Source organism: Narcine bancroftii, chromosome 5, assembly GCF_036971445.1.
Source record: "Narcine bancroftii isolate sNarBan1 chromosome 5, sNarBan1.hap1, whole genome shotgun sequence".
Classification (NCBI taxonomy): Eukaryota; Metazoa; Chordata; class Chondrichthyes; order Torpediniformes; family Narcinidae; genus Narcine; species Narcine bancroftii.
Genome location: NC_091473.1, coordinates 68,523,574 through 68,550,428, shown reverse-complemented (window position 1 = coordinate 68,550,428; position 26,855 = coordinate 68,523,574). Strand labels below are relative to the sequence as shown.

Sequence of the window (26,855 nt, the reverse complement as noted above, 5' to 3'; positions counted from 1 at the left end):
AGAGAGGATCAATGGAATTTCCTTTCCCCCTCATTGACATGATCTACCAAGATTGTTGTCTGAAGAGGGCATGCAAAATCATTGAGGATCCCTTCCACCCTGCACACGTTTTGGCTGCTCCCATCTAGAAAGAGATACAGTAGTATTAGAGCTAGCACCACCAGGCTGAGGAACAGCTTCTTCTCTCAAGCATTGAGAAGGCTGAACAACCCAAAGAACTGCTCACACTAATCATCTGAGACTCTCATATTTATGAAATGCTATTTATTTATTGATTTGTATAGATGAATACTTGTCCTGCATTTGTACTGTTTGTCTGTATGTGTGTTATGTCTGGTTGTGCGTCCGCGTGTTTTGCATGTAGGACTGGAGAACGCGGTTTCGTCGGGTTTTAATTGTGCAGATGATCATAAACTTGACTGGATAGTCCTTAAACCTAACAGCATGAACATTGATGTTTATAAATTTTGATAACCCCACCCTCATCTGGCTCCACTATTTTATCCTTTTTTTTTTATAAACCTACTCCTTTTTTAAAAAAAGTTTTCTTACCCGCCCCCTTCCTAAGGGTCTGTCTCCCCAACTCTTACTCCTCTTGTCCTATCACTTCTAGACCCCTCCACCCGTTTCTTCCACCATTTATATAAGCAACATCAACCCTTTCCTCAAGTTTTGATCTAGGACCCTGACCAGAAACATTGACTGATCATTTTACCCATGGATACTATTTGACCTGTTCAGTTCCTCCAGCAATTCTTTGTCTGCTGTCAATCACTGTGTTTAATTGATAGAATTTTCAGTAGTGTCACAAAGAAAGAATGGAAGTGTTAAGAGAGGTGGAGGTGAGGTAAAAGTGACATCAGCCAAGGTGCGGAATCTAATGCCATGGTTTTACAAGTTGACTGAAGCAGTAGGCAGATAAGAAATTGAAGGAAAGCAAGTGCAGATAATCAAGGGACTCTATCATTCTCAAACATTTTAGAATTAAGTCAGTAAACGATGTTCCACCCAACTGACTTACAGTGGACAGACATGAATAATAGCGTAAAAGACTTAACAAGGATCAGGAGGGATAGATTATCTTTCACAAATGTATTAATAATTTTAATCAAAGCTGCGGTATTCCTGTGGCTAGGTGATAACTGATTGGAGAATTCAGACAAAGAATTAAGGTAAAATGGGCAAAACGTTTGGGAAACTGCAAAACAGACTTTGACAGGTATGAGAAGGTTGCAGCTTGAAAAGATATAGGAGTTATAATTTTTTAAAAGGCTATGGGTAAAAAAAGGCAGATTTGAGGGGTGAGGAGATTCTTGCCAAGCAGGAGAATCATTCATCACGACAGCTAACAAGGCAGCCAGGAATGAAGTTAGGTGGTTACAGAACAGTATGAATAGAGTTAAGGGATGTCACAGCCATTAGTTCAGTGAAGGAAAGATTAAAGTTTGGGGTTCAAAACAACAAAAAAAATTCAATACCTACTATTGCTCCCATTGATGCTTATTTTAAGAGAAAGGCATTGATATTTCTTGATCTCCAAATAGCCTAATAGTCTTGCCAGATCCAAAACTTAATTTGGAAAGGACAATCTCAGCCCTGTACTTAGTCAACTCACTGACCATTTCAGTTCAATTTGTGCACTATTGATTTAATATTCCATGAACAATCACTATGTTAAAAAGCAGATACCAACCTATTATGAGGAAGGTGCTCAGAAGCTGTTCAGATGCCACTGGCTTTATCTCGGTATTCAGATTTACATATCTCCCGACAACTACTGGAGCACGACGGAACCCTAAAATCCTGTGGGGGAAAAAATATCAATGGAAGTTGTTAAATTGTTGTCATAGTTGGAAGGAGGCATCAGCAAATGAAAAATGTACACAGGGTCAAGTAAGCACATTTAATTTGATAGCTCAAGGTTTAATAAGGGTCACATGAATCAAGTCAGATTGTGTTAGTGTCAGCTTGTGCATTTTCTGAACAGCAATTAAAAGAGGTAGCTTCATCATTGAGAATATTAACATATGCCCAGTAACTTCTCTTGAATCAACTCAATTAAGCAAAAGCTATTCAAATTTTAAGCAAAATACTGGATGAACTCAGCAGGTTAAGCAGCATCTGTGGAGGCAAAAGGAACATATTGGTGCTTCAGGTTGACATCCAGCATCAGAACTCAAATTAAGATGTGGAACAATCTCTTGTGCTTCCTTAGATACTGCTGGACACACTAAGTGCTTCTCACCATTTAATTTTTGCCTTCGATCTTCAATCTCTTGTTTCTGTTTTAGAGCCATTTTCCCCATTTGCATCAGAAGTGATTTATTAAAGTGACATGCTTTGTTCTGAACATCATTCGGAAAAGATTTTGTGAGGGATAATGTTTGCAAACAAAAACAGTTGAATAATCAGGGAGTGGTGTTTGTGTGCGATTTTTCTTTTAATTTCTAAATCTTGCCTACCTAATTCCAAGACTTATAAATAGGTCCAGTCAGCTAATTCTGGTGGCATGATGGCAATTTGCATCTTCCTGAATTGAGAGCCCAGTAATCACAAAATAAATTATAATATTATTGCCAGTATTTCTTATGCTTTGAGCTGCAATGGACAAAAGTCCTTGAGCAAAGCCTGTCATTAAAAGTTTCACATTTTCTGTTTACACTTAGTGCTTAATTGAAGGCTCTACCATGCAATTCGTTATTTTATTTTAAACAAATGTCAAATTACAGTACTCAGCTAAATATAATTATCAGACTACTCTTTACAGTAAACCATACCTAGAGGAAGCAGAGATTGTTATAGTACAACCCTCAAAACCTGTGGGTAAGCTTATCAACCAGAGAAAATTGCATTGGGGATCTCTTCTTTGGCTTGGCTTCGCGGACGAAGATTTATGGAGGGGGTAAAAAGTCCACGTCAGCTGCAGGCTCGTTTGTGGTTGACAAGTCCGATGCGGGACAGGCAGACACGGTTGCAGCGGTTGCAGGGGAAAATTGGTTGGTTGGGGTTGGGTGTTGGGTTTTTCCTCCTTTGCCTTTTGTCAGTGAGGTGGGGATCTACTGAATATAAAACAAACCAAAGATCTGAGAAATCTATACATTATAGAATGAGGATGAAGATTGTCTATTCCTTATTGAAATTCAATGACTTACACTTATTCAGTATATAAAAAAAACACAATGCTGGAGAAGCTCAGCAGGTCAAACAATATTTTGTATGTAGCATTGCAAGTAGTATCCTCCATTGAGTTTTTTTTAAACATCAACCACAGTAACTACAGATTTTTATGATTTACTTTTTACACTTATTTAAGTGTTCTTTCAACACTGTGTGAGGGGAATGGCTTTGCCTGTTGTCGCAAGACTCCAGAAAGCAATAATGCCTCCTTGATGCTACATGTTACCCAATTTTTTTCCCTGCCCCATCTACTGTATCCCCTATCCTCTTCCCATATACTGTTACATTCCGCCCACGATTCCTTCCCAAACTAAAGGTGCAACATATGCCTAAACCTTTAATCCACGTCATCATCAAGCAGAGGTTTCAATATACATTTTTAAAAGACATGCTGAATGTAATCTTGCATGCTCCATTCAAGAACTTAATTATATAGAGAGTTATTTGAAAAAAGCAGAAATAAATCAAAATAGCTGATAGTCAAGTCCATCATGCCTGACAACAATGCTGTTGTTACCATGCATTCATTTTCAATGATAGCTATCAGGATCTGTCAATTTGCACACCATTTGAGATTGAATTTTTTTCACAGTATTATAAATTCAAATTTCTTTGAACTTCAACATCGAAAATATATTTAGATTTGAATTTTACAACAAATCAGTCTAATATCTGGTTATAACACCCCAAAGCAGTTAATTGAAAAAGTCATTGGGCCACGTGCTTATTTTTTCCTCAAGCACTTCTCAGACTGTCATTTAATGTTTAAATTGGAGTTATGAACTTGGTATGAAAATGGCCTTATCTGGAAAATCCAGCCACTCCCATGTCAGCCATTTAACTGCACAGACTTGCTTTCTGTTGCTGCTCTGTAAGAAACATTAAAGGCTCTGTAATCAGAGAAGTTTGTTTCCATATGAAGCACTTAATGGCAAAATTATGATGTTATGTATATGATTATTAGATTGCAGGTTGATGAATCTCTTTACAAATGATACAAAAAGTGGGTCTGAATTAAACACTTGTAGAAAAGGAAAGTATGAGTCAGTCTGCAAAGACAATTTCATTGCCTTTGCCCGATATGTTGCTTTTTTTTGCAATTTTAAAGACAATTCCCACACTATGTGCTAAAAATCTCAGAATTCTAAGTTGAATACTCATCCAAGGGCACATAATCTGAAGTCATTGGTGCGCTTTCCATGGTTTTCTTTTTTTTAAAGCAATGGTTTCATTTCACAAGTTTGGCTCAGCATCTGGACACATTTGGAAAATGATCTAGATGCCACATTCCACCATGTTTTCAACACATTAAAACACGGTAGATGGCCAGAAACAAACAGCCATGCAAGGCAAAATAGCATAAGACAAAGCACAACAGCAACAAGCAAAAAAGAAAAATGATAAGAGAAAGTGATGGAAGCTAGAGCTGATGTGATCAAGGCCACTTCATTACAGTATCAATGAGAAAACCCATAACCTCATTAATAATCATCCTTGCTATTTTCAGGGCTTCAGTTGTTGATACAAATGGTACATCAATAATTTACTCAGCTGTGGGAGGATAATACATGGTAATCAGAAGGAGGCATCCTTTCTTCATCTTATCTGATGCCATGAGACCAGGATGTCTAGTTCAATGTCGAACAACTCAAAGTGTATCTCCAAACTGCCTCAATGCCAGGTTTCTTTCACACCTCCACTCCCTCCCCCTGTTCCTCATGGTCTCTTCCTCTACCCATCTCTCCACCTCCCACATCTTCCCTGTGCTCTCCCCTCTGTAACCCCCTTCCAGCTTCTTTCCCCCCTCATGTAATTTTATCTATTTGAACTTGGTCTTAATAAAGGATTCAGACCCAAAATGTTGACTGACCATTTCTACCCATGGATGCTATCTGACCTGTCAAGCTCCTACAGCAATTCTCAAGACTTTAGGATCTGTAGTTTTTATGCTTCTCTATCATGCATAGTTGAACATTGTCAAAATACTCTACTTCCTACATTTATAAAATTAAAGAAGAAAAAAATAGCATTAACTTCCTGAGCAACTAGGGAATTTAGACAGAATGTCATGCAGCTTAGATAAGGCCCTTTGGCCCAATTAACCCATCATGCAGCTTAGATAAGGCCCTTTGGGCAAATTAACCCATGTCAACCAAGATGCCATTCTGAGACAGTAAAACAAGAAAATCTGCAGATTCTGGGCAACCCACAAACGTGCTGGAGAAACTCAGGTTGGGCAGTATTAACAGGTAGTAAAAGGCAGTCAAGAGTTTGGGCCTGAGCTCTATGACAGGAATTTGGAAAAAAAGCTGTGGTAAATAAAAAGATGGGACGAGGGGGCAGAAGAAGAAAAGGGAAGGAGGGGATACAGGTTGGAAGATAGCTCTCAGAAAGGGGTGGGAGCTGTAGGAAAGGAGATGAGGTAGGGAAAGAGAAAAAATGCAGGAGGAGGCTAACAGAAATTAGAGAAGACGATACTGATGGCTTCTGGTTGGAGACTGTCGAGATGGAATACAAGTTGTTGTTCTTCCAATTTGCGGGTGGCCTTCATTTGGCGTACAAGGCCATGGGCAAAACATGTCAGTGTGGTAATGGAGTGTGGAATTAAAATGGTTGGCCATTGGGACCTTAATTTGGTCCATATTCTTCTAAACCCTTTCTATCCACATATCTGCCAAAATATCCTTTGAAAATTGTAACTCTATCTGCTTCTGCACCTTCCTCTGTCAGCTTGTTTCAGATACAGACCATCCTCCAAGCAAAAAAGTTATTCCTCAGGTCCCAATTAAATTTCTCCCCTCGCATCTGAAATTGACACTCTCTGGTCCATGCCAACCTTTTAACCCTCCCACACTGATCTACTTTTCTCATATCAGAACTATATGCTTCTATGCATTACCTAATTAACTGAATGTATAAATGTCTTAAAATGTATTCATTGTACCTGATTTCACCACCTTTTTGGTGCTCCAGATATCAAAAGCAAAGGAATGAGTGTTGAACCTTCTGAAACCCCATTGTTAACAGTCTACTCACAGACATGTCTATCCATGGCCTCATGCACTGCCACATTGAGGTTACCTACAAATTAAAATAAAACTTGCCCCTCCCATCCTATTTACACCTCCTTACTTTCACTTAAACCCTTCCTGATAACCCTACCACTTAGAGAAGGGGAAGCCATAAGCAGAGGTATGGTGAGTTTTTTTTTGCTTGTGAGACTCCCTGCTCCATCCCCACCATGATGGCTGTTGATTAATGAGAAGATTTAGCAAGGTTGCTGTATGAGCAGAACCCAGTCCTGATATTGGGTGTTTATTTTATTTTTTTTTTTAAGGATGAGTTTCCAAGTGCTCATCAGTTGACTGACCCCTCATGCGGAAAGAGTTTTCAAAGAAATTTTGATTTGTAGAATGGTTTTGGATTTGTGGAGTTTGAAGATGAGAGAGGAGCAGAAGATGTATTTTGAGCTGGAGGAAAGAGTTATGGAATGTAAATGCTAAAGTTGAACATGTCAGAGCATGCTCTAAAATAGGATATAGGTCAGTTTCAAGTCTCTTTAACCATTGCTGGTCCCAAAATAGTGGAGGGGGAAGAAATGGCCCACAGATTGCACAGAAAACCTATAGAATACAACAACACAGGACCTTCAGCCTACGACGTTATGCCAATTTTTGTAAACCTATTCCACAACAGCTTAATTTTTCCCTACCTTACACCCATAACCCACTATTGAGTGTTGAAACTAAATTTTCTTGTAAAGAAAAACAACTGAAGTATAGTGCTTCCCTTTATTACGACCTACAGTACATCACCAGTGCTGCAGGATCTTAACATTATTGCATCATTTGAAAGGCATTAGAAGAGTCAAACTCCATGATGAACTCGGTGGGTTTAACAACTCCTGTAAGGGGAAAAAATTGTGGACAAGATCCTACATCATGATCTGAAACATCAACAATTCCCTTTAAAAAGGTGCTTTTTACTCCAAATCCCAAAATGTGCAGTCTCTTGTGTCTCAACATGGAAGATCATGTCTAACTAATATCACTGGTTTTTTTTGAAGGCCGTGTATTTGATTTGGCCCATGTGGATTTTAGTCTGCTTTTTGACAAAATTTTACTTAGCTGCCTAGCTAAGAAAGTTAAAGCTTGTAGCATGCAAGGCCGTGGCAAACTGGATCCAAAATTGGCTTAGTTGATGGACGCATTTTTCGGCGCTATTCCTCCAATTTGCGGGTAGCCTCAATGTGGCACTGCATGAGGCCATGGATAGACATGCCGGATTATGGACTGTTAACAATAGGGTTTCAGAACGTTCAATATTCATTCCTTTAGTTTTAGTCATGCAGCATGAAAATATGCCATTTGACAAATTATCACACCTAGTGGGCACCTGTCTATGAATCTCATCTTTCAGTACTTGGCCCGCAACCTTCTACACTTCAACAATTTAAGTGGCCGTTTAGACACCAATTAAATCCTGTCAGCTTCCATCATTTTCCAAGGCAGTCCAATCAAGTTACTCACCATTCTCCAGGTGACTAAAGTCCCTCTCAGGTCCCCTCTAAATCTTCTTAGCTTAAATATCCTCAATTACCTCTTCAAAAATGGAAAAGTTTGCTGCAGTCTATGTATACCCCTCATAATTTGATATACCTCAGTCATGCCCCCTCTTAACTTTTTCCACTCCATAGAAAAAGACCAAGCCTTTCCAGTCCATCCTCATAATTGAAATGGTCCACCCCAGGCAACATCCTGATCAATCTCTTTGCCCCCTCTCCAGCATCATAACATCTATCCTATATGTGATGACCAGAACTGCATGTAGGTCAGCTGATCTTACAACATTTTATAAAATTTTGAGCATAATCTCTCTAATCTTGAATTTAATGTTCTGACTTGTGAAGAGTAGTATCCCTTTTTAACCATATCATCTATCTGCAGAGCCACCTTCAAGGATCTTTGGATTTTCACCTCCAAATTCGTCTGATCCTCAATACAACCAAGGATCCTAATATTCATGGAACATTTCCTGAGTACATTAGTTCTCCCAAATGCATCACCTCACATTTTTCAGGATTAAACTCTTTCTGCCATTTCTCAGCCAACTTCACTAACCCTTGGAGTAAGAAGGCCCTCCACATTCCACCAATCTTTTGTGTAATTTGAGAATTTATTGATAATGCATCCTACATCATTAATGTATATTATAAACAGCAAGAGTCTCAGCACCCTATTTCCTCTTGCCAAGCCATCTTTGGATCCAATTTTATGCTATTCTAATGAAGAAAACACATGTGGAAAGCACGATAATGAATCTTGCAAAAAAATATCAAACCTGGCTATGTTGTTCACAGTGAGCAGGAAAGCTTGAGACTTCAGGAAGCTTTGAATGGTCTGGTTAGTTGGGCAAGAAAGAGCAAATGGAATTTAATCCAGAGAAATGAGAGATGTTGTTTTATGGCAGATGCATCAAGAGGTACAGTGGAAAGATAATAAAGGGCCTGATGAATCAGAGGAATATAACAGTGTATCTCTCTAGAGATTTACTAGGTAGCAGGCCAGTCAGATAGGATGGCTACAATGGAATATTGGGCATAGTTTAAGAATACAGGGTAGGCCCTTTAGGACGGAGATGAGAAAGCATTTTTTTACCCAGAGAAGTGTGAATCTGTGGAATGCTCTGCCACAGAGGGTGGTAGAGGCGGATTCGCTGACTATGTTCAAAAGAGAGTTAGATAAGACTCTTGTGGGTAACGGAGTTAAGGGTTATGGGGATAAGGCTGGAAAGGGGTACTGATGGTAATGATCAGCCATGATCTAAAATGGCGGTGCTGGCCCGACGGGCCAAATGGCCTACTCCAGCTCCTATTGTCTATTGTCTATTGTTTATCAGCTGAAAATGGAATGATTCTGTTTAAATTGTATATAACACATGATAAATTATAGTTTTAATCCAGTGTAAATTTCTGGTCAGCACATGCAATTACACTGGAGAGTACGGAGGAGATTTACAAAATGTTGGAAAGTTTTATGAGAGAAGATCAGATAAGACGGGATGGTTTTCTTTGGCACAGAAGGTGGAGGGAGACTTAATAAAATTAAGAGGACTATAACAGAGTTAACAGGAAGGGTCAATTTCCTTTGGTAGTGGGATTAAATACCAAGTGTGTATCTTGAAATTAATTGATAGAAGGATTGGAGGAGAAACAAATTTTATTTTCACCATAAAGGGTGCGAATGATCTGGAAGCCACTCTCTGAAAGGGCAAAAATTTTCTTCCTATTTAAAATATACCAAGACATACAGCTGCAATTTTTGATTTGCAGGGCTCTGGACTGACTGAAAGTTGGGAGTCAGTTGGGTAATCTTGTTCAGCCAGTACTGACATGATTCTAACAGTGATAACAGCTCAAAGAAAACTTGTAAAGATGTGTTTATTAGTCTGGCTATGATTGAGAAAAAAAAAATCAATTTAATAACTTTATTATTTTACACACGAGTATTGACCACAAATGAATGCAAGCATAATTCAATTGTTATACCACCCTCAATCCCCAAAATGTTTTTAAACATTACCGATCCAGATGAAAAGCAGATATTTCAGCATTGTGTCTGTCATAACCAGCATATGGTTCCCCTTCTACCACATAAGATCTGCTGTACCTAAAAGAAAAATAATTATGCAAGCTTAAACATTGCAATAGTATGGATAATAGTATTATACTGTTTTAAAAGGCTGAAAATTATTCTTCCCAAGAGCTCATTGTTTTATCTAACAAAAAACACCTAGCTAAGAAATACATTTGTGTGGTTTTTAATGCAACATTTGTCAATTCTAAATAAGAATTAATTTTCAATCCTGGACTGAGCATGCAGCTTCACTCATTTCTGCTACAGCATGCATCTGGACAAATACATTCACCATGAAAAATTCAGTGAACAAGTTGCAAGAGTATATTGACAGATTTGTTTTGAATTAGCTTCTTTGCATCACTGCAAAAATCCCACAATATTTGATGCTTAAAAAGTTGAACAATCTATTTTCTCTTTTGACTTCAGAGGTTTTAAAAAAAAATTATTTAATTTGCTCAAATTATAACTACTCCCAAAACCCACCAAGAGACAGAGGGATAGCTATGTCAAAATTATGGAAAGGTGTAATAGAAACAAAGTTGTCATCATGGCAGACGTTAATTTCCCCAATATTGACTGGGACATCTTTGGTACCAGAGGCTTTCATGGAGGAGAATTTGTTCAGTGCATCCAGGAGGGTTTTTAAAGAAACATGCAGAAAGCCCAACTAAGCAAAGGGCCTTACCAAACCTTGTACTGGGAAATAGAAATTTAATTTAGATAAACAGCCTCCCCTTCGCTTCTGCCCAGACCGGGGTCTCCTCCTACCTCACTCTACTGAGGCCGGGGGCGCTGCCTCCCCCTCGCTTTTTACATTTTACACCCCAGTTACACAGCAGTAAGAAAGGGTGTGACTCGGTCAACTCCGTCAGAATCCAACCGGGTCTCTGACCTACCTCAGAGGTAGTTAGAGAACCCAATTAAACTTACCTAGGCCATGTCCACAGGTGATTTGCGACCAGGTATGGTCCAACCTAGGAGGGGATGCAGGCCCCTCCAACCCGGGTAAGAAACCTGCATAGGAGAAGGCCACTCCGATATAAAACCTATGACCCAAGGACCTCGCTGCCATGTCCCAGCTTGCTTGGCCACGGCACACGAACCATGGGTGTAAAGGGTGGGGCCAGTACTGCGCACACTGCACTCCACCTAAAAGCTCCTTTGCGCAGGCCCGAGGACATGTCCACGTCCTCCCCCTCAAAAGATGCTCACAAACTCAAGCTAGCACGCTGGAACATCAGAACCATGCTAGACAAGGCTGAAAGCCACTGATGTGAACTTCGGTCTGCCCTCATCGCACATGAACTCCTCAGACTTGACATCGACATAGCCGCTCTCAGTGAAGACCGCCTTGCAGATGAAGGCGGCATCACCTACGACTCCTAGAACGCTTCCACCAGTGTTGTCTCCACTCCATCCTCAACATTCATTGGAATGACTTTATCTCCAACATCGAAGTACTCGAGATGGCAGAGGCCGACAGCATCGAATCCACACTGCTGAAGATCCAACTATGCTGGGTAGGTCACGTCTCCAGAATGGAGGACCATCGCCTTCCCAAGATAGTGTTATATGGCGAGCTCTCCACTGGCCACTGAGACAGAGGTGCACCAAAGAAAAGGTACAAGGACTGCCTAAAGAAATCTCTTGGTGCCTGCCACATTGACCACTGCCAGTGGGCTGATATCACCTCAAACTGTGCATCTTGGCGCCTCACAGTTCAGCGGGCAGCAACCTCCTTTGAAGAAGACCGCAAAGCCCACCTCACTGACAAAAGACAAAGGAGGAAAAACCCAACACCCAACCCCAACCAACCAATTTCCCCTTGCAACCGCTGCAACCCTGTCTGCCTGTCCCGCATCGGACTTGTCAGCCACAAACGAGCCTGCAGCTGACGTGGACATTACCCCTCCATAAATCTTCATCCGCGAAGCCAAGCCAAAGAACAGGCCATTTCAGTCCACAAGCCTGTGCAGCCTAATTAACCTATACCCCTGGTACATTTTGAACAGTGGGAGGAAACCAAAGCCCCCGGGGAAAACCCGCACAGACACAGAAAGAACGGAGAAAGTACTTACAGACAACACTAGATTTGAACCCAATCACTGGCACTGTAAAGACAATCGTGCCCCCATATGAGCCTGGCCAGGTAATCAGTTTCAGTGGGACAGCATTTTTCAAATTTTTTGAAGTTTCAAGTAAGATATTGAGAAAGTACTGAATTGGGGGAGAAAAATTACAATTAGGCAGGAGTTGGGGGGAGTTGATTGGAAGCAGCTGTTTTCAGGCAAGTCTGCAATTGACATTTGGAAATTCAAAGGACCAGCCAAGGAGGAAAGGAGGAGGGCAGATCAGAAAACCTTGGATGACAGAAGAAGTCATGAATCTAATTACAAAGAAAAAGGAAGCATTGTCAAGTTTAGGCAGGGGTCTTATCCAGAAAGGCCCTGGAGGATTACAAAGGTTGAAGAAGAGACCACAGATGGGGCAAAAGGAAGGCCAAAAATGGCCATGAAATGTCCTTCACAGCAGGATTAGAGGGATTCCCAAGACATTTTTACTTGCATTAAAACCAATAGGATGATTGGAGAAAGGATAAGACCTCTCAAGGACAAGGGATGAAATTGATCATTCGAGTCAAAAGAACTAGACAAGGTTATAAATGAGTACTTTGAATCAGGATTCGCCAAGGAAAAGGTCATGGAGGATAGTGGTTGTGAGCCTAGTCTGGAGAATGCTGAAGTCAAGAACACCCTGAAATCAAGAAGGAGATGGTTCTGGGACTTTTAAAGAGCAGTTAGGTGGGAAACTCCCCAGAAAAAGGACAGCCATCTCAGGTGATTGCAAAAGGCAAGTGGGAAGATTGCTGGGGCCTTGACGAAGATCTATTTTTTCACTAGCATAAGTGAGATCCAATGTTGTATCTTTGTTTCAGGGAAATGGGAATAATTTAGGAAATCATAGTTTTCCTGGCAGGTAAACGAACAGAGAGAATGTTCTGGGATAGAATTAATACACATTTGGAAAAGATGAAGACACTTGACCAGTGATATTTCACAAGGATCAGTACCAGAAACTCTGTTGTTGAGATATTTATAATGCTAGATGAAATAGTACGAGGCAAGTAAGTTTGCAGACGAATCGAGTTGTAATGAGAGGGCTATTAAATAAAATAGCAAAATTTAGATTGGTTATGTGGAGAAATGCCAGGTGGAGTTTAATTCGGCGAGATGAGGTTTTGCAATTTGTGAAGTGAAATGCAGACAGTTAATGGCAGGATCCCTTCAAAGCATGGATGTGCAGAGGGCTCTGAAAATTTGAATTCAAAAATCCAAACAAGTACAGAGGGTGGCAAGGAAGGAGTTTTATATGCTTGCATTCAGTGGGCAAGGCATTGTAAAAGAAAAAAATTTGGTCAAGCTGTATTAGGAGTATTGTGCACAATCCTGGTCACTCCATTACAGAAAGAATGTGGAGGCTTTGGAAAGGGTATGGAAAAGCTTTACCAGGATGTTGCCTATAAGAAGATGGACAAACTTTGCTGTTTTCTCTTGAGCAAAAGATATTGAGGGGTGACCTGACAAGAGTTTATAAAATTGAGGCATTGATAGGGAGGACAGAATCTTTTTCTGAGGGCAAAAAAAAATCTCAATCCAGAGGACATGCATTGAAGGTGAGAGGGACAAAGTTCTTTTTTAAAGCACTGGAGAGAGTAACAGTGGTAACACTGCAAATCATAAACATTTCACCAACTTTTTCACGATGAATGGTTAATGGCCTGAACCATAAACCACTTTGCTGGTTAGTTCCATTCAACCTGCAAGCCTGATTCTGAGCTTCCAGTTGCCTGTCATTTTAATTCTGTTTCACCTCTATCTGTTCTCTCCATCCTCTACCTTCTGCATCATTCTGACAGTTACATATAACCATGACAAATAGGATTTCCTTGTAGAGCTCCTCGAAAGAACCAAAGACATAGAAACATAGAAGATAGGAGCAGGAGTAGGTCATTCGACCCTTCGAGCCTGCTCCGCCATTCAACGAGATCATGGCAGATCTTAAAGTTCAGTAACCCGTCCCCGCCTTCTCTCCGTAACCTTTAATACCCTTATACTGAAGAAATATATCTAATTCCCTCTAAAATATATTTAATGAACCTGCCTCTACTGCCCTCTGTGGCAATGAATTCCACAGATTCACCACCCTCTGGGTAAAGAAATTCCTCCTCATCTCGGTCCTAAATGGTTTGCCTATTATCCTCAAACCATGGCCCCGGGTTCTGGATTTTCCCATCATTGGAAACATCCCATCTGCATCCATTCTGTCCAGTCTTGCCAGAATTTTATATGTCTCTATGAGATCCCCTCTCAATCTTTAAACTCCATCGAGTACAATCCCAATTTGCGCAATCTTTCCTCATAAGTCATTCCTGCCATTCCAGGTATCAGCCTGGTGAATCGCCTCTGCACTCCCTCCATTGCAAGACCATCCTTCCTTAGATAAGGTGACCAAAACTGCACACAATACTCCAGGTGTGGTCTCACCAAGGCCCTGTACAGCTGCAGTAAGGTATCCTTGTTCCTATACTCAAACCCTCTTGATATGAAGGCCAACATACCATTTGCCTTTTTAACTGCCTGCTGTACCTGCATGCTCGCCTTCAGAGACTGGTGTACAAGTACTCCTAGGTCTCTCTGCACTTCCCCATCTCTTCATCTATTGCCATTCAAATAGTAATCTGCCCTCCGGTTTGTATTACCAAAGTGGATAACCTCACATTTATCCACATTGTAGTGCATTTGCCATGTAACTGCCCAGTCCCTCAATTTATCCAAATCACACTGGAGCTTCCTGACCCCCTCTTCCGTGCACACAACCCCTCCTAGCTTAGTGTCATCTGCAAATTTGGAGATATTACATCCAATCCCCTCATCCAGATCATTAATGTAAATTGTGAACAGCTGGGGTCCCAGCACAGATCCCTGTGGTACCCCACTGGTCACCGCCTGCCACTCAGAAAACGAGCCATTTATCCCAACTCTCTGTCTTCTACCTGCCAGCCAGTTCTCAATCCACATCAATACTTTGCCCCCAATCCCATGAGCCTTGATTTTGTAAGCCAGTCGTTTATGCGGGACCTGATCGAAGGCCTTTTGGAAGTCCAGGTACACCACATCCACTGGCTCTCCCTATTTTACCTCTCATCTATTTTACCTGTCACCATCTCAAAGAATTCCAATAGATTTGTCAAGCACAATTTACCTTTTGTAAATCCATGTTGACTCCGTCCGATCCCTTCTCTGCTAGTCATATGCTCCGCTATTACATCCTTAATAATGGATTCCATCATTTTGCCCACTACTGATGACTTGTTGATCCAAACCAAGGTTTTCATTAGCAAAAGACAGGAGCTCTTCACAGGTGGCCGACCAGTCCGGAATGTTCCGACCTGGCTAGGGACACAACCCTTTAAGGCCCAGACAGTAGGTGTGGCTAAGCTCTCAGCCAATCGCTGTAAGCACAGCCATTACACTCTTGATACTGTAACTTTGTACAAAAACAAAGGCGAGAAATCAGACTGCTCAAACTACAGGGGAATCACGTTGCTCTCCATTGCAGGCAAAATCTTCGCTAGGATTCTACTAAATAGAATAATACCTAGTGTCGCCGAGAATATTCTCCCAGAATCACAGTGCGGCTTTCGCGCAAACAGAGGAACTACTGACATGGTCTTTGCCCTCAGACAGCTCCAAGAAAAGTGCAGAGAACAAAACAAAGGACTCTACATCACCTTTGTTGACCTCACCAAAGCCTTCGACACCGTGAGCAGGAAAGGGCTTTGGCAAATACTAGAGCGCATCGGATATCCCCCAAAGTTCCTCAACATGATTATCCAACTGCACGAAAACCAACAAGGTCGGGTCAGATACAGCAATGAGCTCTCTGAACCCTTCTCCCAATCTTCTTCAGCATGATGCTGAACCAAGCCATGAAAGACCCCAACAATGAAGACGCTGTTTACATCCGGTACCACACGGATGGCAGTCTCTTCAATCTGAGGCGCCTGCAAGCTCACACCAAGACAAAAGAGAAACTTGTCCGTGAACTACTCTTTGCAGACGATGCCGCTTTAGTTGCCCATTCAGAGCCAGCTCTTCAGCGCTTGACGTCCTGCTTTGCGGAAACTGCCAAAATGTTTGGCCTGGAAGTCAGCCTGAAGAAAACTGAGGTCCTCCATCAGCCAGCTCCCCACCATGATTACCAGCCCCCCCACATCTCCATCGGGCACACAAAACTCAAAACGGTCACCAGTTTACCTATCTCGGCTGCACCATTTCATCAGATGCAAGGATTGACAATGAGATAGACAACACTCGCCAAGGCAAATAGCACCTTTGGAAGACTACACAAAAGAGTCTGGAAAAACAACCAACTGAAAAACCTCACAAAGATAAGCGTATACAGAGCCGTTGTCATACCCACACTCCTGTTCGGCTCCGAATCATGGGTCCTCTACCGGCACCACCTACGGCTCCTAGAACGCTTCCACCAGCGTTGTCTCCGCTCCATCCTCAACATCCATTGGAGCGCTTACATCCCTAACGTCGAAGTACTCGAGATGGCAGAGGTCGACAGCATCGAGTCCACGCTGCTGAAGATCCAGCAGCGCTGGATGGGTCACGTCTCCAGAATGGAGGACCATCGCCTTCCCAAGATCGTGTTATATGGCGAGCTCTCCACTGGCCACCGTGACAGAGGTGCACCAAAGAAAAGGTACAAGGACTGCCTAAAGAAATCTCTTGGTGCCTGCCACATTGACCACCGCCAGTGGGCTGATAACGCCTCAAACCGTGCATCTTGGCGCCTCACAGTTTGGCGGGCAGCAACCTCCTTTGAAGAAGACCGCAGAGCCCACCTCACTGACAAAAGGCAAAGGAGGAAAAACCCAACACCCAACCCCAACCAACCAATTTTCCCCTGCAACCGCTGCAATCGTGTCTGCCTGTCCCGCATCGGACTTGTCAGCCACAAACGAGCCTGCAGCTGACGTGGACTTTTTACCCCCTCCATAAATCTTCGTCCGCGAAGCCAAGCCAAAGAAACTGTAACTATATACATTGGTGATAGGTCTGTACCATCACATTCCTTTTCTAACATATAACCAGATATGTTACAGGCTTTAAATGTAAAAAGATTGAGATTTTTATCTAAATTTCCTGCATTTCTTCCAAATTCCTTTAGACAATTATCCTGCAAATATTTTAGTTTGCATCAAAATCCAGTCATTAAAATCAAGTCTCCCCTGTCTTCACCATCTGAGAATGTTTCTTTCTTCCCCCTCTCCTCTCTTTGGGTCTAAAGAAAAAGTTTAATGTCATGAGTTTGTGACCACAACAGAGAACGAGCAAGGAATTCAGCGGCTGAGGGACCCTTACAGGATGTGGACGACTGGTGGTCGGGGACACACAAGAGTTTTGGGCTGGCAGACACCGACTCATGGGAACCAGGTGTTGGAACAAAATATTGGAGAGGCTGCTGAGGGCAAGAAGGGCTTCAAAGGGCCTTGGATACTGAAGGCTTTCTAATCGTGTCTGAGGTTTGGATCTGGATCTCAGGATGCCGAAGAATCAAACAGATTTCCACAGCTGCTGGATCGAATCCACAGACACTAAGCGTCTCTGAAGGGACTCTCATTTGCTTCTCTTTTTCTTATTATAAGGGGCCCCAAATAACACTAATGGTGACTTTTACCTGGTCTACAGCAGGCAGAAGGCAAAATCATGCAATATTTCATGACAAAAGTATCTTGAATCATTCCCAGTTCTAATGAAAGGTCTTCTAAAATGTCAACTGTTTTCCTCACCTCACAAGACCCAGTGAATGGACAGCATTTTATACTTTAATTTCAGATTTCAAGCACCCTCGGTATGTTATTGTCGTGAGCTGCAGAGAGGTATCATTGGGCACTTCCTTCCACTTTCATGTTTACTCCATTAAATCCCTTGACTGAGCCAATCACCTAACTGGGATAATTGCATACTTCAAATCCAAATTTCCTGTGAGGAATCCTATTGAACATCTTCTAAAGCTCCATAGATTTTACTCCCACAAAATTCGTTACTATATGTTCACTATAGTTCAAGAGACATAACCAACACAGATCCAGACTGGTCTTCCCACGCATCTCCAATTTCTGCATTTTCTCAATCACCTGTAACTACAAATTCCAATAGCTATTCTTAACAATTGTTACCTACAATTTCAAGTTTCACCTGTAAAAGTTATAGTTTTAATTTTGTAATCTTAAGGGACAATTCTTGATTTAGGAGCAAAATGGCTAGATATTTTGGTTAAACATCAAATCTTGGCGCAGAAACCATCAGGGACTGGAAATTTTCTGAGCAAGCTCCAGTTCTTGATTCATTCTTGAATTTCCCCAAATGATTATACACTTCCTGAGTTGTAAAGACAAAATATTCATTCAACCATTCTGTTCAATAATTTTGTCACATACGAAAAGAAACAGTGACAAACGTTTTCCTGAAATAATTGAAAAATGCTACTACTGAGAGATCTTGCAAGATAGATTTAAGTTATAAATAAGAAAAATTGAAGGAAACAGCATGGAAGTAGATTAAATTAGTCACACAACTGAAACATATTTGCTTTCCTCACATCTGGGGGATTTTCCATACACCATGGAGTTCAGAGCAAGGGAAGGGAAACTTCCCTAAAGGGAACCAAAAATGCATATTTGATTACATGATTATGCATATGGCTGATAGATTTGCTTTATTTGCTTTTTATTTTAAATAAATTTCAGCAGCAAGAAAAGGGCTAATAGGAATATTTTAAGGGAAAATATTAGAGTCTGTTAAATAAATTATTTTCTTTTGGTAGCACACTGCAAGACATTAGAACCAAGGCCGTGCTGTTCTCAAAACACATGCTAGATGTTTTGCTAAAGTCTGCAAAGTACAAGTGATTGCAGGTCACGTGAATAGCCACAAACAGGTTGTAAAAATGGGAAACTATACCATATAATAAAGTTTCCGTCCATCTGCTTATGGGTTTCTTGCCGAAAGACCTGTAGATTACAACAGGTCTTCTCGGGAACAGAGTATCCGCTTTTCAAAGCTAATAAAGTTGTGCTGCATTTGCATTCTTTGTCATACACCTCTATATTTGACATTGCCATAGAAGTCTTGTTTATGAAACATTATCGGCAGTGTGGTTAGTTCAACGCTGTTACAGTGCCCGGGTTCGACTGAAAAAAAAAGTGCCAAAGTTATAGTAGAGGCTTCTGTAATAATTTACCAAAATTCTCTGAAGTCTGGACAGATCTCAGCAGATTGAAAGACAGACACCAGAAAAGCAACGACTGAGTGATGATTCCTGCATTTCCTTTAACACTCTGAGACCCTGGTACCTTTTCCCCCATTGACATATCAGGGCGATTTCTATTTTCCCACTAACACATTGAGACTCGAGATTCCATTCTCTCATTGGCACCTGGGTCCAAGCTTCCATTGGCACCAGGGGTTCCAATGTCCACACTCCCTTTGACACACCAGGTAGCATAGCTCTCATACTCCCTTTAACATACCAGGGGCTCTACTTCCCACAGTCCTTTGAATCCATCTCCTACTCCCTTGAAACTCACCAGTGCGATGACATTAAACTTTTTCTTTAGATCCAAAGAGAGGAGAGGGGGAAGAAAGAAAAATTCTCAGATGGTGAAGACAGGGGAGACTTGATTTTAATGAATGGATTTTGGATAACATCCAATAATCTGGAAAGCTACCAGTCTGGCAGCATCAATGTCATGAGCATGCTGGATTAATGGAGTTTTACTGCTTTGCCTGTCATCTACTCAGAACCAAATGATCCCACAAAACAAGGATAATAACATTTTTTAATTCAACATTAAGCTAACAACTATTATAAACAATTTACTGTAAAAATGTGATAATCTAGTATAGCAGCACTATGGTGGTACAAGAACTTCCAAGAGGCATCGAATCATCATATGACATCAGCACGAGTTTCCGGCTTTTAAAAGGTTGCTCAGGTGATGAAGAGTAAATCAGTTTGATTCACTCTAGAAACGTCTTGTGTGTTATTTCATCGTGTCCACTGTGATTCCAGTAGCCACAATTGATGACCCTGGCGAGTCCAAAAACATATTTTTGAACAAACATGGACTCTGCAGCCATTGCTGTGAAGCTACCACCTTTCTGGACAGCTGAGCCTGAAACTCAATTTTACCTTTGCAAAGTCGAATTGGACACCACTCATTACTACCATCTTGTTCATGCCCTGGACGAGGCCGTCAGTAAGAGGATCAGCGACTTCCTACGGGATCCACCACATACCAGCAAGTATGACACTTTAAAAGCACTTTATTACGTGTATATGGTATGTCCCATAGGGAAAGGGAAGCCAAACCACATGTTTTGATGAGACTGCACCCCTTCAGAACTAATGGATGAAATGTTGTTCGTGGCAGCAGGCAAAAGGCCCAATATGCAATTTAAACAGCTCTTTTTAGAGTGAATGCCAGATGATTAGGCTCGTTATCCAAGTGTTCATTTGAAGTCCAAAGGGGGCACATTCTATGGCTAGCTAGAAAGCACAGCAAGTCTGAACAACCAACCCCTCTGATATTGACCCAGAGTCACACTAGTGCTCTTAGCATATCACTCCCTACAAGCAGACAATGCTTCAAGACAAGCAAGCAGCCTGTGGACACCTAGGTTTGGTATTATTACCACAGGTGTTGGGGAGTAAATGTCCATATGTGCCTTTCACCCTGCCCATTTGTTGGAAGGGCTGCAGTGGTTGGCAAGAAACCTGCAAGCTTACTGAGTGTAAGGGACCAATTGTCCCAGCAAAAATTTCTGATGGACACAGGTTCAGAAGTTAGTGTATTTCCACCAACTGGTTTTGATACACGCCATCCTACCCTGGACCTGCAACTATGAGCAGTTAACAATTCCAACATTCTGACCTTTGGCACTAAGAAGAGGAATGTCAAGTTTGAGAATCATCTCTACAGTCGGCCATTTATTATAGCAGCAATATCCAATCCTTTGCTGGGTGCAGATATTCTTCAGGTTCATTCATTCCTCATTGACTTAAAAGGGTGTCGGATAATAGATGGAACTACTTTTCAGACTATTTCTCTAGCAGATGTCTATACCCCTGTTTTGTGCTTTCAAACATTAGGTAAACCAGTAGATGAATTCTCCAAGCTGTTGGAAGATTCCCCCGAGATTTACAACTCTACAATTTTCTGCCTCCACTGCAAAGCACAGTGTTATTCATTGCATTTGTACTAAGGGCCCTCCTATCCATGCTAGAGTGCTCCACTTGCTTCCAGCGAAGCTGTGCTTAGCCAAGGAAGAGTTTGGCAAGATGGTGGAACTAGGCATAATTCATAGGTCTGACAGTCCCTGGGCATCTCCATTACATATGGTCCCGAAACACAATGAAGGTTGGTGACCTGGTGGAGATTACAGGTGGCTTAACAATGCCACCATCCCGGATTGTTATCTGATACCTCATATTCAGGATTTCTCGGCTAATTTGCATGAAGCGAAGATCTTCCCCAAAATAGACTTGGAGCATGGCTATCGCCAAGTACCAGAAGACATTCCAAAAGCAGCAATAATTACCCCATTTGGGTTGTTCTAATTTTTACAAATGCCATTCGGATTAAAGAATGTCGCTCAATCATTTCAACGGGTGATGGATGTTTTAGGATGTCGTATGACCAATGTCTTCATTTACCTCGATGACATTTTAATGGCCAGTGGGAATAAGGAAGAACATTTAGAACATCTTCGTACACTTTTTATTAGTCTTCAAAATTTTGGACTGACCATCAATCCGGATAAATGCATTTTTGGACAAAAAAATGATTGATTTCTTGGGGCATAGGAATAGTCAGGAAGGCGCGACTCCACTGCCATCCAAAGCTGAGGCCATTAACAAGTACTCAAGACCTGCTACAGTTAAAAGCCTGCTGTCAGTTTCTTCCGGAAGCAGCTCACATCATGAAGCCTCTTTTCAATTTACTGTCCAGAAACACTAGAACCATCCATTGGACTGAAGAGGGAAACAACGCCTTCCTGAAGATGAAAGAATTGCTGACTCATGTCACTATGCTCAACTACCCAGTTTTAAATGGAGATACCACCCTTTCTACAGACAATTCCAATATGGCCGTAATGGGGAATCGAAACCGTTAGCATTCTTCAGCCGCCATCTTTGTGAAGCAAAGAAGATATACAGTGCTTTTGATAAGAAGCTTTTGGCCATTTAGTTGTCTATTCGACACTTCCATTATTTTTTGGAGGACAGGGATTTTACTATGTAAACCCACCACAAGCCCTGAACATTTGCATTTTACAAGGTCACAGAGCCCTGGTCAACACAACAACATCAATTATCATTCATTTCAGAATTCTCCACTTTCTTGCTCTGCTCCATTCGAGGTTTCGTCTGTAGATCAAGGTATTGACTATACAGCATCGGCTGCGGTCCAAGAACATGACCATGAGACGAATGCTTATCGGACTGCAGTCACGAACTTGCAATTGAAAGATGTCCAGTTTGGAGTTAATGGCAAACTACTTCTCTGTGATATATCAATGGAACACAAGCCCAGAGGTTTTGACTGCATGGAAACATCGAGTATTCGACTCAGTGTATGGTCTCTCATATCCATCCATTAGATCAACTCTTCGTATGGTTTCAGACAGGTTCTTGTGGCACTGTCTTAATAAAGATGTTACACAAATGGTGAGGTCCTGCATTGCCTGCCAAAAAGCAAAAGTTCAGCAGCATACTAAGGCACCCCTGGAGTCCTTCCCAGCAGTTACTCAGTGTTTTGCTTCTGTCCACATGGACATCATTGGTCCGCTTCCTGTTTCAAAAGGATACCAGTTATCTTTTTACAGTAATAAACAGGTTTACGTGGTGGCCTGAGGTATGGTAGGTGCTACTACAGACACTTGTGCTCAGGCATTCCTCAGTTCTTGGGTGTCTTGTTTTGGTTTACTTCGAATTGAGGACCACAATTTACTTCCTCGATGTGGACGGCCTTGTCTCGCTTGGTCAGTACAACAATTCATCATATGAATGCCTATCATCCCCAAGTCAATGGAATGGTGGAAAGATTTCATCGACATCTCAGTTAAACAGCTGATGAGCTGCCCTGGGTATTACTGGGCATTAGAACAACTCCAAATGTGGACCTCCAAGCTTCATCTGCGGAGCTCGTGTACAGTGCATCATTGGTGGTTCCAGGGGAGTTTGTCCCCTACCTTTCCAACTGGAGTGATGATTCGAAGGAACTGTTAACCAGACAAAAGGAGATCGTAGGAAAATTAACCCCATCGCCACATGGAGATCACTCTTCTCAGTCAAACTAGGTTGACCAGTATTTTGGACATTGGAGGGAAGCCGCAGTCTTTCACTACTGACAAGCTTAAACCAACTTGTGGACAAGTCTTCCCCACTGCAGCAGCCAACAGTTCGTCACAGAGGTCAACAATCTAAAAGATAAACCTTTCTGCCAGTTCGGGGGCTGGGGGGAGGCGTGTAATGGCACTATGGCAGCACTACAATTCCCAGATGGCATTGAACCAGCCATGTGACGTCAGTGCATGTCGAGCGCATGATTCTGGCTTTTGTGAGGCCTGATTGCACGGGTGATGAAGAGTAAATCAATTTGATTCATTCTAGAAATGCCTTGTGTAGTTATTTCGTTGGGCCCACTGCGATTCCAGTGGTCACATTAGGAACTTTGATGGCACCCAATTTGCAGATATTCCAGACTTTTGGATATTCCTCTGATCAGTAGTAGTGGATGTAAAGTATTCTGTCTGGAGGTCTGTGACTCGTTGAGATCTGCACATTTCTGTTCTGGGTCCCATGCTCTGATTTTAATAAATGACCTGGACGAAGAAGTAGAGGGTTAAGTCAGTAAGTTTGCAAATGTGAAGGTTGGTTGTATTGTGGATAGCATTGAAGGGTGTAGGAGACAGACAGGATGCAGAGTTGGGCAGAAAAGGGGAAGATGGAGTTTATTCTGTACAGGTATGAGGTGATGTATTTTGGAAGGTCAAACTTGAAGGCAGAGTAAATGATTAATAGTAGGATACTTAACAGTGTGGAAGAACAGAGAGACCTTTGGATCTAAATCCATAGATCTCTCAACATTACTGCACAGGTTGAAGAACAGAGACCTTTGGATCTAAATCCATAGATCTCTCAACATTACTGCATAGGTTGAAAGGATAGTTAAGAAGAGCTTCATTAGTTGAGAAATTGAGGCCATGTTGCAGCTCTATAAATCTCTAGTGGGACCACACTTAGAATATTGTGTTCAATTCTGGTCACCTTGTAACAGAATAAATGTGGAAGCTTTGGGGATGGTGCAGAGATTTACCAGAGTTTTGCCTGGATTGAAACATAAGTCTTATGAGGCAACATTAACAGAGCTAGGGCTTTTCTTTTTGTAGTGAAGAAGCAGGAGAGGTGACTTTATAGATATTTACAAGATTATGAGAGGTTTATAATGAGTACCTTTTTCCCAGAGCAGGAGTAGCAAACACCAGAGGACAACCGTATTGTGAAGAAAGAATCAGGGGTAAGGTTTTTTTTTTAAATATATACAGAGAATTGTGGATACCTTGAATGCATTGCCAAGGGGTGGCTGGAACAACAGGGGCATTTAAGAGATTCTTAGACAGGCACATAGAAGAAAGAAAAATAGACTGAGGTAGGGACCATTCAGTTTTTTTGGGTAGATAATAGCAAGGTCAGCATTGTGCTGTAACGTTCCATGTTCTAAATTACCCAGGCACAGTCTTTTGGTGTTATGCAGTACTTTAATACATTTCCCATCAAGTTTCTTCAAAATAATTTCAAAACATGCCAGTTTTCTCTTGCAATTTACTATTAGGGACATTGTTATGGTTAACAAAGTTAAATTTAAGTTGCATATTTGCTAAATGTCCTTAAAACAAGGTGGAGTAGCTCCAAAACAAGTAAAAGGTAACTAATAAAAAGCAAATTCACAATCCCTGGAGTATATTTTAAACTTTGAGTTTAAAAAGGAAATAAAACTTTCATTGATTACACCATGATGCAAAGCCACAAGAACCAATCAAATGTAATCATTGCAGCATTGCAGAAATAATCAGGTTCCTGAACATTAAGCCATCACAAAAAATACCATCCCTCCCTACCAGCGATCACTGTGGCTTCAAATTCAATGCCTCAAACAGCTCTTCCAAATACTCCTCATGACAATGAATGTAGACTTTCAACAGCTGTCAATCAATGAAATCAAAACTTAACCATTCTATTCTCTCAAACTTCCACAAATGTGATAATCATACAATTCTGAAGCTGAGATTTTTCAGCTGTAGGCTATTGTTTTAATGGACTACCAATGCAAAAGAAGTCACAACTCACAGACTGAAGAAGTGTTTGCTCAAAATATGTAGTTTCTGTCAGACTGCACATGAGTACTCCACAATCAAATTTTAGCAAATGTTCAGCACAAAAGAATAAAAAATCTTCACCAAGACTCAAGAAAATTACTCGCACATTTGCTTAAACCACTGCATGAATGACCTAGTATACAGCTTAAGTGCAGCCCGTGATGGAGCTGGTTGTATTACGAGGCCTGAACCAAAAAAAGAGTCCCGCTGGAATCCAGATAAATTTATGGATCAGAATAAGCAAAGGAAAAGTGTGTGATGAAATTATCTGTAGACAACACACTAAACGGGGCTGAAACACCACACAAGAAGCAGAATAGTCAAAGTTGAAGGAAAACAAAGTGGTTCCTGGAAGCTGCATCACAATAGATATCCATTATAACCATATAGGAGAACCATATAACCATTTACGGAGCGGAAACAGGCCATGTTGGCCTTTCGAGTCCGCCCGGTTCACTGATTTTGTGCGCCCTCTTCAGGCAATGGTCCCGTTCTTCTTAACCAGGGTCTTAATATCTCTTGAAAACCAAGGTTCCATACATCTGTATTTTTTTTTAAAAAAACATTCACTGCAATCATTTCCATTTGTGTGGATAATCAATCATATAGGAATTTATGCTGCTCTGAAGTTCCAATAACCAACATTTCTGTTTCTTACAAGTTGAGGTTGAACATCAAAAAAAGAACAAACGACAATCAGAGTTATACTATCTGAAATGATTGCGACCCGGACTATTTGGGATTAAAAAAAATTTCTGGAGAACTGGTCATTTTTAACTGCCCAGTCGCAACAGCAACTCACTTGTAACAGTGTTTAAACAACAACAAATAACAAGGGAAGTCTTTTTAAGCATTAAAATAATGTTTAATTATCACCAAAAAGAAATGCTGGACGCCACCGATCACTGACACTTTCCCACCGAGGCCTGCTGCTACCAGCGTCAAGAGCCCGAGGTTCCCAGTCAGTTTGGCTCTAAAACCATTTTGGATAAATGAGAATTTCAGAAAATCTGATTTTGTATAATCAGAGTTGCACTGTAATTACTTATATATTTTTTTCCTTCATGGCGTTCAGGGACTACAATTTCATATTATAGGTACAATTTTATTATATCTTGGCTGATTTAGCCCACAAATGGCAGCTGAACTAATCAATCAAAGACCTGAAGATTAATTTAAGAAATGGTTCATAATGTGAATTTCTCTTGCGTGACAAAGACTTTGTTCGGTTCAATTTAGACAAGAATTGACACTTGTGACACTATGATTGATAGTAAGGAAGGTTCTCAAACTTTGCAAAGGGATCTGGAATAGTTGTAAAAAAAAAAATGGACTGTAAAAACAGAAGAAGGAATTTATTGCAGAGAAGTTGTGAGGCCTTGCACTTTGTGAGAACGAAACAAGGGTAGGACTCAGGTGGTAAGTGAAAGGGAACTCTGGGAATACAGATACAATTCCTTGAAAGTGACATCACAGGTAGAGGGGGTCATAAATCAAAGTACTGTGTACAGGAATTGGGATG

At 41.2% G+C, this 26,855-nt stretch overlaps 1 protein-coding gene across 10 annotated transcripts in view; it reads right to left on the bottom strand.

Annotated features, from left to right (window-relative positions):
• The window catches only part of fam20b (FAM20B glycosaminoglycan xylosylkinase), a 174,005-nt gene that overhangs the window by 65,718 nt on the left and 81,432 nt on the right, over nt 1-26,855 (bottom strand). For 9 of the 10 annotated variants that reach the window (XM_069937705.1, XM_069937713.1, XM_069937706.1 and 6 more), the window contains 2 exons: nt 9,759-9,845; nt 1,694-1,803 (listed from right to left, as the gene is read on the bottom strand). In XM_069937705.1, coding sequence (XP_069793806.1) covers nt 1,694-1,803; nt 9,759-9,845 — 197 coding nt within the window. The remainder of the gene's footprint in view (nt 1-1,693; nt 1,804-9,758; nt 9,846-26,855) is intronic. The other variant, XM_069937711.1, reaches the window with a different exon arrangement.